Source organism: Tachyglossus aculeatus, chromosome 22 (genome assembly GCF_015852505.1).
Source record: "Tachyglossus aculeatus isolate mTacAcu1 chromosome 22, mTacAcu1.pri, whole genome shotgun sequence".
Lineage (NCBI taxonomy): Eukaryota > Metazoa > Chordata > Mammalia > Monotremata > Tachyglossidae > Tachyglossus > Tachyglossus aculeatus.
The window spans coordinates 57,544,945-57,565,494 of NC_052087.1; the positions used below are offsets into that span (position 1 = coordinate 57,544,945).

Here is a 20,550-nt window from a genome sequence, read left to right on the forward strand (position 1 = left end):
TTACTGTGTGCAGAGCACTGGACTAAGCGCTTGGGAAGTCCAAGTCGGCAACATCTAGAGACGGTCCCTACCCAACCGCGGGCTCACAGTCTAGTAGGGCTTTGAATGAATGAATTAGACCCTTCCCCCTTTCATTCATTCATTCAATTGCATTTATTGAGCGCTTACTGTTTGCACCAGGGTTTTAATAATAATAATAACAATTGGCATTTGTTAAGCGCTATGTGCAAAGCACTGTTCTAAGCGCTGGGGAGGATACAGGTGATCAGGTTGCCCCACGTGGGGCTCACAGTCTTCATCCCCATTTTCCAGATGAGGTCACTGAGGCCCAGAGAAGTGAAGTGACTTGCCCAAGATCAAACAGCAGACATGTGGCAGGGCCGGGATTCGAACCCATGACCTCCGACTCCAAAGCCCGGGCTCTTTCCACTGAGCCACGCTGCTTCTCTAAGCCACGCTGCTTTTACTCTCCATCCGCGCCGTTCGTAAAGATGAGGTCAGCCTACGAGTCGGCCAAGGAGGGGGCCGACTCTGGCCCGGGGCACGGGTTCGAGGGAGGGGGAAAGGGCCCGTGTGGGCGGACGGGGAAGGCCCCGCGGCCCCTCACCTCTGATGGGGCTGAAGAAGTTGAAGAAGGAGTCGCTGGGCACCTGCTTGGTGACGGTGCGGACGGTGCCGCGACCCTTGTGTTTCTGCTTCTTCTTGATGGTCTTGACGGTCACGTTCTTCCCCCGTTTCCACTCGATGGAGCACCTAATAACGACAACCACGGTACTTGTTAGGTGATTACTATGTCCTAAGGTCTACGAGGTCATCGGGCTGTCCCACGGCGGGCTCACGGTCTTCATCCCCACTTTCCAGACGGGGGAACTGAGGCCCAGAGGAGTCAGGTGACTCGCCCAAAGTCGCACAGCCCTCCTTCCCCTCCCCACAGCGCCTGTAATAATAATAATGATGGTATTTGTGAAGCGCTTACTACGTGCCAAGCGCTGTGGGAGATGCGAGGTCATCAGGCCGTCCCCTGTGGGGCTCACGGTCTTCATCCCCATTTTCCCGATGGGGGAACTGAGGCCCAGAGGAGTCAAGTGACTCGCCCCAAGTCGCACAGCTCTCCTTCTCCCCATCCCTACCTCCTTCCCCTCCCCACTGCACCTGTAATAATAATAATGGTATTTGTGAAGCGCTTACTACGTGCCAAGCGCTGTTCTAAGCGCTGGGGGAGATACGAGGTCATCAGGCCGTCCCCTGTGGGGCTCACAGTCTTCATCCCCACTTTCCAGATGGGGGAACTGAGGCCCAGAGGAGTCAGGTGACTCGCCCAAAGTCGCACAGCCCTCCTTCCCCTCCCCACAGCACCTGTAATAATAATAATGGTATTTGTTATGCGCTTACTATGTGCCAAGCACTGTTCTAAGCGCTGGGGGAGATATGAGGTCACCAGGCTGTCCCCCGTGGGGCTCACAGTCTTCATCCCCACTTTCCAGTTGGGGAACTGAGGCCCAGAGGAGACAAGTGACTCGCCCAAAGTCGCACAGCTCTCCTCCTCCCCATCCCTACCTCCATCCCCTCCCCACAGCACCTGTAATAATAATAGTAGTAATAATAATAATAAAAATGGTATTTGTTAAGCGCTTACTATGTGCAAAGCACTGTTCTAAGCGCTGGGGAGTTTACAAGGTGGCTCTGCACATGGTAAGCGCTCAGTAAATACGACCGATGAATGAATGGAGGGTGGCGGAGCCGGGATTAGGACCCGTGTCCTTCCGACTTCCGATAAATCACCTTGTACAACCTGATCACCTTGTACCCCCCCAGCGCTTAGAACAGTGCTTTGCACATAGTAAGCGCTTAACAAATACCATCATTATTATTATTATTATTATAATACGATTGAATGAATGAACGACTGTCTCTATGTCGCCAACCTGTACTTCCCAAGTGCTTATTACTGTCCTCTGCACACAGTAAGCGCTCAATAAATACGATTGAATGAATGAATGGTCAACTGTCTCAGTGACCTCATCTGTAAAATGGGGGTTGACTGTGAGCCCCCCGTGGGACAACCTGATCACCTTGTCTCCCCCCAGCGCTTAGAACAGTGCTTGGCACACAGTAAACACTTGATAAATGCCATCATTATTATTATTATTTCCACTGAGCCACGCTGCTTCTCCAGCGCTTAGTCCAGTGCTCTGCACACGGTAAGCGCTCGATAAATACGACCGAATGAATGAACGGGAGGGTGGCGGAGCCGGGATTAGGACCCGTGTCCTTCCGACTCCCGGGCCCCACACGGTAAGCGCTCGATAAATATGACAATGACACATAGTAAGCGCTTCATAAATGCCATCGTTATTATTATTATTATTATTTCCACTGAGCCACGCTGCTTCTCCAGCGCTTAGTCCAGTGCTCTGCACACGGTAAGCGCTCGATAAATACGACCGAATGAATGAACGGGAGGGTGGCGGAGCCGGGATTAGGACCCGTGTCCTTCCGACTCCCGGGCCCCACACGGTAAGCGCTCGATAAATACGACAATGACACATAGTTAGCGCTTAATACATGCCATCATTATTATTATTATTATTTCCACTGAGCCACGCTGCTTCTCCAGCACTCTGCACATGGTAAGAGCTCGATAAATACGACCGAATGAACGGAGGGTGGTGGAGCCAGGATTAGGACCCGTGTCCTTCCGACTCCCGGGCCCCACACGGTAAGCGCTCGATAAATACGACAATGACACATAGTAAGTGCTTAATAAATGCCATCATTACTATTATTACTATTATTATTTCCACTGAGCCACGTTGCTTCTCCAGCGCTTAGTCCAGCGCTCGATAAATATGACCGAATGACACTTAGTAAGCGCTTAATAAATGCCGCCATTATTCTTCATAAATATGACCAAATGAACGGAGGGTGGTGGAGCCGGAATTAGGGCCCATGTCCTTCCGACTCCCGGGCCCCACACGATAAGCGCTCAATAAATACGACAATGACACACAGTAAGCCCTTAATACATGCCATCATTATCATTATTATTATTTCCACTGAGCCACGCTGCTTCTCCAGCGCTCTGCACACGGTACGCGCTCGATAAATATGACCGAATGACACATAGTAAGCGCTTAATAAATGCCACCATTATTCTCGATAAATATGACCGAATGAACGGAGGGTAGTGGAGCCGGAATCAGGACCTGTGTCCTTCCGACTCCCGGGCCCCACAGGGTAAGTGCTCGATAAATACGACAATGACACATAGTAAGCGCTTAATACATGCCATCATCATTATTATTATTATTATTATTATTTTTCCACTGAGCCACGCTGCTTCTCCAGCGCCCTGCACACGGTAAGCGCTCGATAAAGACGACCGAATGACATAGTAAGCGCTTAATAAATGCCGCCATCATTCTCGATAAATATGACCAAATGAACGTAGGGTGGTGGAGCCGGAATTAGGACCCGCATCCTTCCGACTCCCGGGCCCCACACGGTAAGCGCTTGATAAATACGACAATGACACATAGTAAGCGCCTAATACATGCCATCATTATTATTATTATTATTTTTCCACTGAGCCACGCTGCTTCTCCAGCACTTAGTCCAGCGCTCAATACGACCGAATAAATGGACGGAGGGTGGCGGAGCTCGAATTAGGACCCGTGTCCTTCCGACTCCTGGGCCCCACACGGTAAGCGCTCGATAAATATGACAATGACATATAGTAAGCGCTTAATACATGCCATCATTATTATTATTATTATTACTTTTCCACTGAGCCACGCTGCTTCTCCAGCGCTTAGTCCAGCGCTCGATGAATACAACCGAATGAATGAACAGAGGGTGGCGGAGCCGGAATTAGGACCCGTGTCCTCCGACTCCCGGGCCCCACACGGTAAGCGCTCGATAAATACGACAATGACACATAGTAAGCGCCTAATACATGCCATTATTATTATTATTATTATTTTTCCACTGAGCCACACTGCTTCTCCAGCACTCTGCACACGGTAAGCGCTCGATAAGTACGACAATGACACATAGTAAGCGCTTAATAAATGCCATCATTGTTATTATTATTATTATTATTATTTCCACTGAGCCACGCTGCTTCTCCAGCACTCTGCACACGGTAAGCGCTCGATAAATATGACCGAATGAATGAACGGAGGGTGGCGGAGCAGGAATCAGGACCCGTGTCCTTCCGACTCCCGGGCCCCACACTGTAAGCGCTTGATAAATACGACAATGACACACAGTAAGCGCTTAATACATGCCATCATCATCATTATTATTACTATTATTTTTCCTCTGAGCCACGCTGCTTCTCCAGCGCTTAGTCCAGTGCTCAATACGACCGAATAAATGAACGGAGGGTGGCGGAGCCGGAATTAGGACCCATGTCCTTCCGACTCCCGGGCCCCACACAGTAAGCGCTCGATAAACACGACAATGACACATAGTAAGCGCTTAATACACGCCATTATTATTATTATTATTATTATTTTTCCACTGAGCCACGCTGCTTCTCCGGCACTTAGTCCAGCGCTCAATACGACCGAACAAATGAACGGAGGGTGGCGGAGCCGGAATCAGGACCCGTGTCCTTCCGACTCCCGGGCCCCACATGGTAAGCAGTCGATAAATACGACAATGACACATAGTAAGCGCTTAATACACGCCACCATTATTATTATTGTTATTATTATTATTATTATTTTTCCACTGAGCCACGCTGCTTCTCCAGCGCTTAGTCCAGCACTCGATAAATATAACCGAATGAACGGACGGAGGGTGGCGGAGCTGGAATTAGGATCCGTGTCCTTCCGACTCCCGGGCCCCACACGGTAAGCGCTTGATAAATACGACAATGACACATAGTAAGCGCTTAATACATGCCATCATCATCGTCATTATTATTATTATTATTTTTCCACTGAGCCACGCTGCTTCTCCAGCACTTAGTCCAGCGCTCAATACGACCGAATAAATGAACGGAGGGTGGCGGAGCTGGAATTAGGACCCCGCACGGTAAGCGCTCGACAAATACGACAGTGACGCATAGCAAGCGCTTAATACACGCCACCACTATCGTTATTACGATTAATTCATTAATGACAAATAATTCCCCACGCCCTCCCCGCCTCCCTACCCTTCACAGTCGACGATCTCGGGCCCTTCGAAGGAGAAGGGGTCCGCCGCGTCCGGCTCCGACTTCATCTTGTAGGTCTTGGTCAGGACGGAGTTGGTGAAGTAGTCGTTGGCCTCGAAGTGGAACTCGAGCGTGAAGGCCTGGGGAGGGGGGAGAGGGAGGGGAGCCCCGTCGGACGGACGGACGGACGGACGGGCCGGGGGCCCGGATGGCGGGGGGCCGCGGACCCTGTCCCCCGAGGCCGGCCCCCCGGCAGGCAGACACGGGCCAGTCCGCCGCCCCGCGGCCCCGGGGTTTGCTGTGGCACCGGAATGGAGCCCGTCACCGGAACGCACGGTGACCGGTTACGAACGGTGCGGTAACAATAATAACAATAATAACAATAATAATGGCATTTACTAAGCTCTTACTATGTGCAAAGTCCAGTGCTCTGCGCTCAATACGATTGATATTGATTCTAAGCACACTCAGCAAGCGCTCAATAAATACGACTGGATGAATGGGTGAATGATAATTCCAAGCGCTTAGTCCAGTGCTCTGCACACAGTAAGCGCTCAATGAATACAATTGATTGATTCTAAGCACTCAGTAGGCGCTCAATAAATACGATTGGATGAATGAATGATAATTCCAAGCGCTTAGTCCAGTGCTCTGCACACAGTAAGCGCTCAATACGATTGGTTCTAAGCATACTCAGTAAGCGCTCAATAAATACGATTGGATGAATGAATGATAATTCCAAGCGCTTAGTCCAGTGCTCTGCATACAGTAAGCGCTCAATACGACTGATTGATTGATTCTAAGCACACTCAGCAAGCGCTCAATAAATACGATTGGATGAATGGGTGAATGATAATTCCAAGCGCTTAGTCCAGTGCTCTGCACACAGTAAGCGCTCAATACGATGGATTGATTCTAAGCATACTCAGTAAGAGCTCCATAAATACGATTGGATGAATGAGTGAATGATAATTCCAAGCGCTTAGTCCAGTGCTCTGCACACAGTAAGCACTCAATAAACACGATTGATTGACTGATTCTAAGCACACTCAGTAAGCGCTCAATAAATACGATTGGATGAATGAATGATAATTCCAAGCGCTTAGTCCAGTGCTCTGCACACAGTAAGCGCTCAATACGACTGATTGATTGATTCTAAGCACACTCAGCAAGCGCTCAATAAATACGATTGGATGAATGGGTGAATGATAATTCCAAGCGCTTAGTCCAGTGCTCTGCACACAGTAAGCGCTCAATACGACGGATTGATTGATTCTAAGCACACTCAGCAAGCGCTCAATAAATACGATTGGATGAATGGGTGAATGATAATTCCAAGCGCTTAGTCCAGTGCTCTGCACACAGTAAGCGCTCAATACGATGGATTGATTCTAAGCATACTCAGTAAGAGCTCCATAAATACGATTGGATGAATGAGTGAATGATAATTCCAAGCGCTTAGTCCAGTGCTCTGCACACAGTAAGCACTCAATAAACACGATTGATTGACTGATTCTAAGCACACTCAGTAAGCGCTCAATAAATACGATTGGATGAATGAATGATAATTCCAAGCGCTTAGTCCAGTGCTCTGCATACAGTAAGCGCTCAATACGACTGATTGATTGATTCTAAGCACACTCAGCAAGCGCTCAATAAATACGATTGGATGAATGGGTGAATGATAATTCCAAGCGCTTAGTCCAGTGCTCTGCACACAGTAAGCGCTCAATACGATGGATTGATTCTAAGCATACTCAGTAAGAGCTCCATAAATACGATTGGATGAATGAGTGAATGATAATTCCAAGCGCTTAGTCCAGTGCTCTGCACACAGTAAGCACTCAATAAACACGATTGATTGACTGATTCTAAGCACACTCAGTAAGCGCTCAATAAATACGATTGGATGAATGAATGATAATTCCAAGCGCTTAGTCCAGTGCTCTGCACACAGTAAGCGCTCAATACGACTGATTGATTGATTCTAAGCACACTCAGCAAGCGCTCAATAAATACGATTGGATGAATGGGTGAATGATAATTCCAAGCGCTTAGTCCAGTGCTCTGCACACAGTAAGCGCTCAATACGACGGATTGATTGATTCTAAGCACACTCAGCAAGCGCTCAATAAATACGATTGGATGAATGGGTGAATGATAATTCCAAGCGCTTAGTCCAGTGCTCTGCACACAGTAAGCGCTCAATACGATGGATTGATTCTAAGCATACTCAGTAAGAGCTCCATAAATACGATTGGATGAATGAGTGAATGATAATTCCAAGCGCTTAGTCCAGTGCTCTGCACACAGTAAGCACTCAATAAACACGATTGATTGACTGATTCTAAGCACACTCAGTAAGCGCTCAATAAATACGATTGGATGAATGAATGATAATTCCAAGCGCTTAGTCCAGTGCTCTGCATACAGTAAGCGCTCAATACGACTGATTGATTGATTCTAAGCACACTCAGCAAGCGCTCAATAAATACGATTGGATGAATGGGTGAATGATAATTCCAAGCGCTTAGTCCAGTGCTCTGCACACAGTAAGCGCTCAATACGATGGATTGATTCTAAGCATACTCAGTAAGAGCTCCATAAATACGATTGGATGAATGAGTGAATGATAATTCCAAGCGCTTAGTCCAGTGCTCTGCACACAGTAAGCACTCAATAAACACGATTGATTGACTGATTCTAAGCACACTCAGTAAGCGCTCAATAAATACGATTGGATGAGTGAATGATAATTCCAAGCGCTTAGTCCAGTGCTCTGCACACAGTAAGCGCTCAATACGACTGATTGATTGATTCTAAGCACACTCAGCAAGCGCTCAATAAATACGATTGGATGAATGGGTGAATGATAATTCCAAGCGCTTAGTCCAGTGCTCTGCACACAGTAAGCGCTCAATACGACGGATTGATTGATTCTAAGCACACTCAGCAAGAGCTCCATAAATACGATTGGATGAATGGGTGAATGATAATTCCAAGCGCTTAGTCCAGTGCTCTGCACACAGTAAGCGCTCAATACGATGGATTGATTCTAAGCATACTCAGTAAGAGCTCCATAAATACGATTGGATGAATGAGTGAATGATAATTCCAAGCGCTTAGTCCAGTGCTCTGCACACAGTAAGCACTCAATAAACATGATTGATTGACTGATTCTAAGCACACTCAGTAAGCGCTCAATAAATACGATTGGATGAGTGAATGATAATTCCAAGCGCTTAGTCCAGTGCTCTGCACACAGTTAGCGCTCAATACGATTGATTCTTAGCACACTCAGTAAGCACTCAATAAATACGATTGGATGAATGAATGAATGATAATTCCAAGCGCTTAGTCCAGTGCTCTGCACACAGTAAGCGCTCAATAAATACGATTGATTCTAAGCAGACTCAGTAAGTGCTCAATAAATACGATTGGATGAATGAGTGAATGATAATTCCAAGCACTTAGTCCAGTGCTCTGCACACAGTAAGCGCTCAATAAGCACGACTGATTGATTGATTCTAAGCACACTCAGTAAGCACTCAATAAATACGATTGGATGGATGAATGAATGATAATTCCAAGCACTTAGTCCAGTGCTCCGCACACAGGAAGCGCTCAATAAACACGATTAAGTCCAAGCACACTCAGTACGCGCACAATAAATACGGTTGGATGAATGAATGAATGATAATTCCAAGCGCTTAGTCCAGTGCTCTGCACACAGTAAGCGCTCAATAAACACGATTGATTCTAAGCACACTCAGTAAGCCCTCAATAAATACGATTGGATGAATGAATGAATGATAATTCCAAGCGCTTAGTCCAGTGCTCTGCACACAGTAAGCACTCAATAAACACGATTGATTCCAAGCACACTCAGTAAGTGCTCAATAAATACGATTGGATGAATGAATGAATGATAATCCCAAGCACTTAGTCCAGTGCTCTGCACACAGTAAACGCTCAATAAACACGATTGATTGATTCTAAGCACACTCAGTAAGCGCTCAATAAATATGATTGGATGAATGAATGAATGGAGGGGGATACAAGGCGATCGGGTTGTCCCACAGCGGGGGGAACAGTCTTAATCCCCATGAGAGGCTGCGTGGCTCAGTGGAAAGAGCCCGGGCTTTGGAGTCAGAGGTCGCGGGTTCAAATCCCAGCTCCGCCAACCGTCAGCTGGGTGACTTTGGGCCAGTCACTTCACTTCTCTGGGCCTCAGTTCCCTCATCTGGAAAATGGGGATTAAAACTGTGAGCCCCCCTCCGTGGGACGACCTGATTACCTTGTAACCTCCCCAGCGTTTAGAACCGTGCTTTGCACAGAGTAAGCGCTTAACAAATACCATCAGTATTGTTATTATTTTACAGATGAAGGAACTGAGGCCCAGAGAAGTGAAGTGACTTGTCCCATGTCACACAGCTGATAACTGGCAGGGCCGGGATTTGAACCCGTGACCTCCGACTCCAGTGCTTTGCACATAGTAAGCACTTAACAGATACCATCATTATTATTACTATTTTACAGATGAAGGAACTGTGGCCCAGAGAATGATAACAATAATGTTGGTATTTGTTCATTCATTCATTCAATCGTATCTATTGAGCACTTACTGTGTGCAGAGCACTGTACTAAGCGCTTGGGAAGTACAATTTGGCAACGTAACATTTGTTAAGCACTTGCTATGTGCGAAGCACTGTTCTAAGCGCTGGGGAGGTTACAAGGTGATCAGGTTGTCCCACGGGGGGCTCACAGTCTTCACCCCCATTTGACAGACGAGGTCACTGAGGCCCAGAGAATCAATCGTATTTATTTATTGAGCGCTTACTGTGTGCAGAGCACTGGACTAAGCGCTTGGGAAGTACAATTTGGCAACATAACATTTGTTAAGCACTTGCTATGTGCAAAGCACTGTTCTAAGCGCTGGGGAGGTTACAGGGTGATCAGGTTGTCCCACGGGGGGGCTCACAGTCTTCACCCCCATTTGACAGACGAGGTCACTGAGGCCCAGAGAATCTATCGTATTTATTTATTGAGTGCTTACTGTGTGCAGAGCACCGTACTAAGCGCTTGGGAAGTCCAACTTGGCAACATATAATAATAATGATGGCATTGGTTAAGCGCTTACTATGTGCAGAGCACTGTTCTAAGCGCTGGGGGGGATACAAGGTGATCAAGTTGTCCCACGGGGGGCTCACAATCAATCCCCACTTTACAGATGAGGTAACTGAGGTTCAGAGAAGTGACTTGCCCAAGGTCACACAGCCGTCATGTGTTGGAGTTGGGATTCGAACCCATGACCTCTGACTCCAAAGCCCATGCTCTTTCCACTGAGCCACGCTGCTTCTCGTCTAGAGACGGTCCCTACCCAACAGCGGGCTCACAGTCTAAAAGTGAAGCGAAGTGACTTTGTCCAAGGTCACCCAGCTGATAACTGGCGGGGGGCCGGGATTTGAACCCGTGACCCTGACTCCAAAGCGCGGGGGGTGGGGGGCGGCTAGACCGTGAGCCCACTGTCGGGTAGGGACCGTCTCTCTATGTTGCCAACTTGGACTTCCCAAGCGCTTAGTCCGGTGCTCTGCACACCGTAAGCGCTCGATAAATACGATTGATTGATTGATTTTCCACCGAGCCGCTCTGCACACAGTAAGCGCTCAATAAATCATCATCATCATCATCATCATCATCAATCGCATTTATTGAGCGCTTACTATGTGCAGAGCGCTGCACTAAGCGCTTGGGAAGTACAAATTGGCAACATCTAGAGACAGCCCCTACCCAACAGTGGGCTCACAGTCTAAAAGGGGGAGACGGAGAACAAAACCAAACACACTAACAAAATAAAATAAATAGAATAGATAGGTGCAAATAAAATAAATCATCATCACCATCATCAATCGTATTTATTGAGTGCTTACTATGTGCAGAGCGCTGTACTAAGCGCTTGGGAAGTACAAACTGGCAACACATAGAGACAGCCCCTACCCAACGGTGGGCTCACAGTCTAAAAGGGGGAGACGGAGAACAAAACCAAACATACCAACAAAATAAAATAAATAGGATAGCTATGTACCAGTAAAATAAATAAATAAATAAATAGAGTAATAAATATGTACAAACATATATACATATATACAGGTGCTGTGGGGAAGATTGATAAATACGATTGGATTGATTGATTGATTGTACATCAATGTATATGGTTGTACATATTTATTACTCTATTTATTTATCTATTTATTTATTTATTTATTTATTTATTTCACTTGTGCATTTCTATCCTATTTATTTTATTTTGTCGGTATGTTTGGTTCTGTTCTCTGTGTCCCCCTTTTAGGCTGTGAGCCCACTTTTGGGTAGGGACTGTCTCTATGTGCTGCCAATTTGTACCTCCCAAGCGCTTAGTCCAGTGCTCTGCACACAGTAAGCGCTCAATAAATACGATTGATTGATTGATTGATTGGAAAATGGGGGTGAAGACTGCGAGCCCCCCCCCCCCCCCCCGTGGGACCACCTGATCACCTTGTATCTTCTAGACTGTGGGCCCGCTGTTTCGTAGGGACTGTCTCTCTATGTTGCCAACTTGGACTTCCCAAGCGCTTACTACAGTTCTCTACACATAGTAAGCGCTCAATAAATACGATTGATTGATTGACTGATTGGAAAATGGGGGTGAAGACTGCGAGACCCCCCCCGTGGGACCACCTGATCACCTTGTATCTTCTAGACTGTGGGCCCACTGTTTCGTAGGGACTGTCTCTCTATGTTGCCAACTTGGACTTCCCAAGCGCTTAGTCCAGTGCTCTGCACATAGTAAGCGCTCAATAAATACGATTGATTGATTGATTGATTGATTGGAAAATGGGGGTGAAGACTGCGAGCCCCCCCCCCCGGTGGGACCACCTGATCACCTTGTATCTTCTAGACTGTGGGCCCACTGTTTCGTAGGGACTGTCTATGTTGCCAACTTGGACTTCCCAAGCGCTTACTACAGTGCTCTGCACATAGTAAGCGCTCAATAAATACGATTGATTGATTGATTGATTGATTGATTGATTTTCCACCGAGCCGCATTTATCGAGCGCCCCGCCGAACCCCCCCAGGACTCACCATGGGCTGCCCGGGCTCCGAGAACTTGACCTTGATGTCTTGCAAGTGCTTCAGGATGGGCTCGTCGTAGTCCTGCGAGTGGGGGAGACGGCTCGGGGGGCGGCGCGGGCGGGGGACCGGCCCGCCCCCGGCCCGTGACGCCCACCCGTGTCCCCCGACGCGGCCTCGGCCCGCGTCGGCCCGCGTGTCGCCGCGCCGGGGGGTGGGGTTACTGTGGCACCGGAATGGAGCCGCCGGCGGGAAGGGGCCGCCGGCGGGTTACGAGCGGTGCTGGGGGGGGCCCGGGGGGCGGGGGCCCGGGGGGGCGGCCCTTACCTGCACCAGTTCGCTCAGCATGTCCACGTTTCGGAAGATGGTAAACCAGAACTCGGGGATGCCCCTGGGGTTGGGCTCCTCCGCCGGGGGCTCCTGCTGCTCCGTGATGACGGCGGAGCTCTTCAGCTGACCCTGGGGAAGCGGCCCCGGCCCCGGGAGCTTGCTGCGGCCGGGGATTGCACGCTCCCGGGCGCTCAGTACGTCCCAACGGACGGGGACGGGCACGGGCCGCGGCTCGGCCCCGGGCCCGGCTTTCCGAATCAGACTCCGCACGGCCCCGTGTCCCGACCGCTCCCTTCCTCCCGTTTCCACCGTTTCCGAGTCTGCTCTCAGGCTGAACTATCTCGGCTCTCGGCAAGGGAGGGAGGGTGTCTACTACTACTACTACTACAACTACTACTACTACTAATAATAATGGTATTTGTTAAGCGCTTACTATGTGCCAAGCACTGCTCTAAGTGCTGGGGAGGTTTTGTTTTGTCCTATGTCTCCCCCTTCTAATAATAATGATGATGGCATTTATTAAGCGCTTACTATGTGCCAAGCACTGCTCTAAGCGCTGGGGAGGTTTTGTTTTGTCTTCTGTCTACACCTTCTAATAATAATGGTATTTGTTAAGCGCTTACTACGTGCCAAGCACTGCTCTAAGCGCTGAGGAGGTTTTGTTTTGTCTTCTGTCTACCCCTTCTAATAATAATGGCATTTGTTAAGCGCTTACTATGTGCCAAGCACTGCTCTAAGCGCTGGGGAGGTTTTGTTTTGCCCTATTGTCTCCCCCTTCTAATAATAATGATGATGGCATTTATTAAGCACTTACCATGTGCCAAGCACTGCTCTAAGCGCTGGGGAGGTTTTGTTTTGTCCTATGTCTCCCCCTTCTCATCATAATGATGATGGCGTTTATTAAGCGCTTACTATGTGCCAAGCACTGTTCTAAGCACTGGGGAGGTTTTGTTTTGTCCTATGTCTCCACCTTCTAATAATAATAATAATAATGATGGCATTTATTAAGCACTTACTATGTGCCAAGCACTGCTCTAAGCGCTGGGGAGGTTTTGTTTTGTCCTATGTCTCCCCCTTCTAATCATAATGATGATGGCATTTATTAAGCGCTTACTATGTGCCAAGCACTGCTCTAAGCGCTGGGGAGGTTTTTTGTCCTATGTCTCCCACTTCTACTAATAATGATGGCATTCATTAAGCGCTTACTATGTGCCAAGCACTGCTCTAAGCGCTGTGGAGGTTTTGTTTTGTCCTATGTCTCCCCCTTCTAATAATAATAATGGTATTTGTTAAGTGCTTACTATGTGCCAAGCACTGCTCCCCCTTCTAGTAATAATAATAATGGTATTTGTTAAGCGCTTACTATGTGCCAAGCACTGCTCTAAGCGCTGGGGAGGTTTTGTTTTGTCCTATGTCTGCCCCTTCTAATAATAGTAATAATGATGATTGCATTTATTAAGCGCTAACTATGTGCCAAGCACTGTTCTAAGCGCTAGGGAGGGATACAAGGTAATCAGGTTGTCCCACGTGGGGCTCACCGCCTTAATCCCCATTTTCCAGATGAGGTCACTGAGGCACAGAGAAGTTAAGTGATTTGCCACACAGCCACACAGCTGAAAAGCACTTAGAACAGTGCTTTGCACATAGTAAGCACTTAACAAATACCATTATTATCATGGCAAGCGCTTAATAAATGCCATTATTATTATTATTTATTAGCAAATGGCGGAGCTGGGATAAGAACCCATGACCTTCTGACTTCTTACTTCCAGACTCGTGCTCTATGCTGTTTCTCACCTAGTAGGCATCTAGTAAGTGCTTAGCAGGTACCATAATGATAATAATGACAATAATTCATTATTTTTCCAGCCCTATCTCTAGCGTGAGCCCGCTGTTGGGTAGGGACCGTCTCTCTATGCTGCCGACTTGTCCTTCCCAAGCGCTTAGTACAGTGCTCGGCACACGGGAAGCGCTCAATAAATACGAATTAATGAATGAATGGATGAATGAATGAATGTTTCTAAGCCAAAACCACCTGCCGGACGAGCAGGGCTCTGCTACCCTCTAGCGGCTGTCTGTGACACAATATTAATAATAATATAATATGTTATATATATATATATAATATTTGTAATATAAGTATATAATATTATTTATATATTAAATATTATAATATAATATTCACAATATAATAATAACAATAACATTTGTTAGGCAACAGCGTGGCCCAGCGGAAAGAGCCCGGACTTTGGAGTCAGAGGTCATGGGTTCGAATCCTGCCTCCGCCAACCGTCAGCTGGGTGACTTTGGGCAAGTCACTTCACTTCTCTGGGCCTCAGTTCCCTCATCTGGAAAATGGGGATGAAGACTGTGAGCCCCCCCGTGGGACAACCTGATCACCCTGTAACCTCCCTAGAGCTTAGAACAGTGCCTTTGCACATAGTAAGCGCTCAGCAAATGCTATCATTATTATTATTATTCTCTGGGCCTCAGTTCCCTCATCTGGAAAATGGGGATTGCGACTGGGAGCCCCCCATGGGACAACCTGATCACCCTATAATCTCCCTAGCACTTAGAACAGTGCTTTGCACATAGTAAGCGCTTAATAAATGCTATCACTATTATTATTATTATTCTCTGGGCCTCAGTTCCCTCATCTGGAAAATGGGAATGAAGACTACGAGCCCCCCGTGGGACAACCTGATCACCCTGCAACCTCCCTAGCACTTAGATCAGTGCTTTGCGCATAGTAAGCGCTTAATAAATGCTATCATTACTATTATTATTATTATTCTCTGGGCCTCAGTTCCCTCATCTGGAAAATGGGGATTGAGAGTGGGAGCCCACCATGGGACAACCTGATCACCTTGTAACTGCCCCAGCGCTTAGAACAGTGCAGCCCCTTCTAGATTGTGCGCCCGTCGTTGGGTAGGGATTGTCTCTATCTGTTGCCAAATTGTACTTTCCAAGCGCTTAGTACAGTGCTTTGCCCACAGTCAGCGCTCAATAAATACGACTGAATGAATGAATGCTTTGCACATAGTAAGCACTTAATAAATGCCATTATTACTATTATTATTATTATTATTATTAAGCGCTTACTACGTGCAAAGCACTGTTCTAAGCGCTGGGGAGGATACAAGGTGATCACGGTGATCTCCCTCCTACTTAGACTCTGAACCCCATCTGGTTCCTGATGATCCCGTTATCTACCCCAGCACTGTGCTTTGCACATAATGATGATAATAACAATAATAATAATAATAATGCTGGTATTTGTTAAGCGCTTATTATGTGAGTCCCACGTGGGGCTCACAGTCTTCATCCCCTTTTACAGATGAGGTTACTGAGGCCCAGAGAAGTATGAGCCCGCTGTTGGGTAGGGACTCTATTTATTTTTACATATTTATATTACTCTAATTTGTACATATTTATTCTATTTTATTTTGTTAATATATTTGGTTTTGTTGTCTGTCTCCCCCTCCTAGACTGTGAGCCCGCTGTTGGGTAGGGACCATCTCTATCAGCTGCCAACTTGTACTTCCCAAGCGTTTAGTCCAGTGCTCTGCACACAGTAGGTGCTCAATAAATACTACTGAATGAATGAATGAATGTGAACCCACTGTTGGGTAGGGGGACTCTCTCTATGTTGCCAACTTGGACTTCCCAAGCGCTTAGTCCAGTGCTCTGCACACAGCAGGCGCTCAATAAATACGATGGAATGAATGATGAATGAATGTGAGCCCACTGTTGGGTAGGGACCGTCTCTAGATGTTGCCAACTTGTACTTCCCAAGCACTTAGTACAGTGCTCTGCACACAGTAAGCGCTCAATAAATATGATTGAATGAATGAATGAATGGCTGCCTCTGTATGTCGCCAACCTGTACTTCCCAAGTGCTTAGTACAGTGCTCTGCCCACAGTAAGCGCTCAATAAATACGACTGAATGAATGAATGAACAACTGTATATGTCGCCAACCTGTACTTCCCAAGTGCTTAGTACGGTGCTCTGCACACAGTAAGCGCTCAATAAATATGATCGAATGAATGAATGAACGACTGTCTCTATATGCTGCCAACCTGTACTTCCCAAGCGCTTAGTATGGTGCTAGGCACACAGTAAGCGCTCAATAAATACGATTGAATGAATGAATGAACGACTGTCTCTACATGTCGTCAACCTGTACTTCCCAAGCGCTTAGTACGGTGTTCTGCACACAGTAAACACTCAATCACTACGACTGAATGAATGAACGACTGTCTCTATTATGTCGCCAACCTGTACTTCCCAAGCGCTTAGTACGGTGCTCCGCACACAGTAAGCGCTCAATATGATTGAATGAATGAATGAATGAATGAATGAATGAATGAATGAATGAAGTGACTCGCCCAAAGTCACCCAGCCGACAAGTGGCGGAGCCGGGATTTGAACCTCTGACTTCAAGCCCGTCCTCTTTCCCCTGAGCCACGCGCTCAACCTCCGGGCCAACGGTGCTTGGCACATAGTCAGCGCTTAGCCAATATCATCATTCATTCAATCGTCCTTATTGAGCGCTTACTGTGTGCAGAGCACTGGACTAAGCGCTTGGGATGGACAAGTTGGCAACATAATCATCATCACTGGGGGTCGGGGGGACGACGGACTCACGGCTAGCTTCTCCTCCTCCTCGCCTTCGCTGTGCCACTCCGACTCGGCGTCCGTGGGCTCCACTTCTCCGGTGACGAAGTCTCGCCTCTGCGCGAAACCCGGCGGGTCAGAGCCCAGGGGACGGACGGACGGACGGACGGGCGCCCCGCCGTGCCCCCCAATGCCCGACCCCACGGTGGGACGGACAGATGGGCACCCCGCCGTGCCCCCCAATGCCCGATCCCAAGGTGGGACAGATGGACGGGCACCTTGCCGGGCCCCTCAATGCCCGACCCCATGGTGGGACAGACGGACAGGCGCCCTGCCGTGCCCCCCAATGCCCAACCCCGCGGTGGGACAGACAGACAGATGGGCGCCCCACCGAGTCACCCAATGCCCGACCCCATGGTGGGACGGACGGGCACCCTGCCGTGTCCCCCAAGGCCCGACCCCACGGTGGGACGGACGGACAGGCACCCCGTCGTGCCCCCCAAGGCCCGACCCCAAGGTGGGATGGACAGGCGCCCCACCGTGCCCCTCAATGCCCGATCCCGCGGTGGGACGGACCGACGGACAGGCGCCCTGCCGTGCCCCCCAATGCCCGACCCCACGGTGGGAGTGACGGGTGGACGGACAGATGGGTGCCCTGCCATGCCCCCCAATGCCTGACCCCGTGGTGGGACAGACGGGCACCCCGCTGTGTCCCCCAATGCCCGACCCCAAGGTGGGATGGACGGACGGATGGGTGCCCCGCCGTGCCCCCTAATCCCCAACCCCGCGGTGGGACAGATGGACAGGTGCCCCGCCGTGACCCCCAATGCCCAACCCTGCGGTGGGACAGACAGACGGGCACCCCGCCGTGCCCCCCAATGCCCGACCCCAAGGTGGGACGGACGGGCGGACAGATGGGCGCCCCGCCATGCCCCCCAATACCCAACCCCGTGGTGGGACGGACGGACGGGCGCCCCGCCGTGCCCCCCAGTGCCCGACCCCAAGGTGGGACGGACGGGCGGAGGACGGGCGCCCCGCCGTGCCCCCCAATACCCGACCCCGCGGTGGGAAGGACGGATGGGCGCCCCGCCGTGCCCCCCAATGCCCGACCCCGCGGCGGCGGCGGCGGCTGCCCACCTTGTCGAAGAGCGGCTGGTAGAAGGCGGCGTATTTCCGCTCCAGGTCGTGCACCTCCTCGTAGAAGCGGGCTTCGATGTGGGCGCACTTCACCTGCAGCTGCTTCAGGGCGTCAATCCTTCTCTTCACCGCTTTAGGCAAACTGACCACGGGGAACAGTCAACCGGGGGGGGACGGGTGGGCACCACGCGATGCCACGCATTGTCCTCCCTCCCCGGCCCTCCTGAGAGCTTCTGCTCTCAGGCCCTGCTGAGAGCTCACCTCCTCCAGGAGGCCTTCCCAGACTGAGCCCCTTCTTTCCTCTCCCCCTCGTCCCCCTCTCCATCCCCCCGTCTTACCTCCTTCCCTTCCCCACAGCACCTGTATATATGGATATATGGTTGTACATATTTATTACTCTGTTTATTTATTTATTTATTTATTTTACTTGTACATTTCTATCCTACTTATTTTATTTTGTTGGTATGTTTGGTTCTGTTCTCTGTCTCCCCCTTTTAGACTGTGAGCCCACTATCGGGTAGGGACTGTCTCTATGTGATGCCAATTTGTACTTCCCAAGCGCTTAGTACAGTGCTCTGCACATAGTAAGCGCTCAATAAATACGATTGATTGATTGATTGATTCATCAATCAATCAATTAATCAATCATCTTTATTGAGCGCTTGGGAAGTCCAAGTTGGCAACACAGAGAGACGGTCCCTCCCCAACGTTGGCTCACAGTCTAGAAGGGGGAGAGTTCTAATAATAATAATAACAATAATTCTAACAATATTAATCCCCATTTTACCGATGAGGTCACTGAGGCCCAGAGAAGTCAAACGTCTCTATATGTTGCCAACTTCTACTTCCCAATAATAATAATAATGATGATGGCATTTGTTAAGCGCTTACTATGTGCAGGGCACCGTTCTAAGTGCTGGGGGGGGATACAAGGTGATCAAGTTGTCCCACATGGGGCTCACAGTCTTCATCCCCATTTGACAGATGAGGGAACTGAGGCTCAGAGAAGTGAAGTGACTTGGCCAAGGTCACACAGCAGACGGGTGGTGGAGCCGGGATTCAAACCCATGACCTTTGACTCCAAAGCCCGGGCTCTTCTCCGCTAGCCCGTGCTCTTCTCCACTAAGCGCTTAGTAGGGATCTGAGGCCCAGAGAAGCGAAGTGACTTGCCCAAAGTCACCCAGCTGACAAGTGGCGGAGCCGGGATTTGAACCCATGACCTCTCCTTCCCAGACTGAGCCCCCTTCTTCCTCTCCCCCTCGTCCCCCTCTCCATCCCCGTCTTACCTCCTTCCCTTCCCCACAGCAACTGCATATATGGATATATGTTTGTACATATTTATTACTCTATTTATTTATTTTACTTGTACATATCTATTCTATTTTATTTTGTTAATATGCTTGGTTTTGTTCTCTGTCTCCCCCTTCTAGACTGTGAGCCCACTGTTGGGTAGGGACCGTCTCTATATGTTGCCAACTTGGACTTCCCAAGCGCTTAGTCCAGTGCTCTGCACACAGTAAGCGCTCAATAAATACGATTGATTGATTGATTAGTACAGTGCTCTGCACACAGTAAGCGCCCAATAAATGCGATTGAATGAATGAATGAAAGTGACGTCCTAGGTTTCACAGCAGAAAGGTGACAGAAGGAGGATTAGAACCCAGGCCCTTCTGATTTCCAGGCCCGGGCTCTATCCTAGTGGCCACGCTGCTTCTCATCCTTGTGGATTCCCCGCAGGGCCCAGTACTGCTGCCTCAACGATATTCATTCAACCCCTATTTATTCAATCAATCAATCAATCAATTGTATTTATTGAGCGCTTACTGTGTGCAGAGCACTGTACTAAGCGCTTGGGAAGTCCAAGTTGGCAACATAGAGAGACGGTCCCTACCCAACAGCGGGTTCACAGTCGAGAAGGAGGAGACGGAGAACAAAACCAAACATGTTAACAGAATAAAATAAATAGAATAAATATGAACAGATAAAATAAATAGTGTAATAAATCCGTACAAACATCTATACATCTATACAGGTGCTGTGGGGAGGGGAAGGAGGTAAAGTGGGGGGATGGGGAGAGTGTAGAGTGTAGTATAGTGCTCGGCATACAGTAAACGCTCAATAAACATGATTGAATGATTTGGTTGCCATTTTACAGATGAGGTAACTGAGGCAGGGAAGTTAAATGACTCG

The 20,550-nt window shown here is 48.7% G+C and overlaps 1 protein-coding gene across 5 annotated transcripts in view; it reads right to left on the reverse strand.

Annotated features, from left to right (window-relative positions):
* Positions 1 to 20,550, reverse strand: part of NAP1L4 (nucleosome assembly protein 1 like 4) — a 69,462-nt gene that overhangs the window by 22,972 nt on the left and 25,940 nt on the right. For all 5 annotated transcript variants that reach the window (XM_038764271.1, XM_038764270.1, XM_038764273.1 and 2 more), the window contains exons 5-10: positions 18,361 to 18,502; positions 17,254 to 17,340; positions 12,602 to 12,733; positions 12,287 to 12,358; positions 5,165 to 5,304; positions 608 to 753 (exon numbers count right to left, since the gene is read on the reverse strand). In XM_038764271.1, coding sequence (XP_038620199.1) covers positions 608 to 753; positions 5,165 to 5,304; positions 12,287 to 12,358; positions 12,602 to 12,733; positions 17,254 to 17,340; positions 18,361 to 18,502 — 719 coding nt within the window. The remainder of the gene's footprint in view (positions 1 to 607; positions 754 to 5,164; positions 5,305 to 12,286; positions 12,359 to 12,601; positions 12,734 to 17,253; positions 17,341 to 18,360; positions 18,503 to 20,550) is intronic.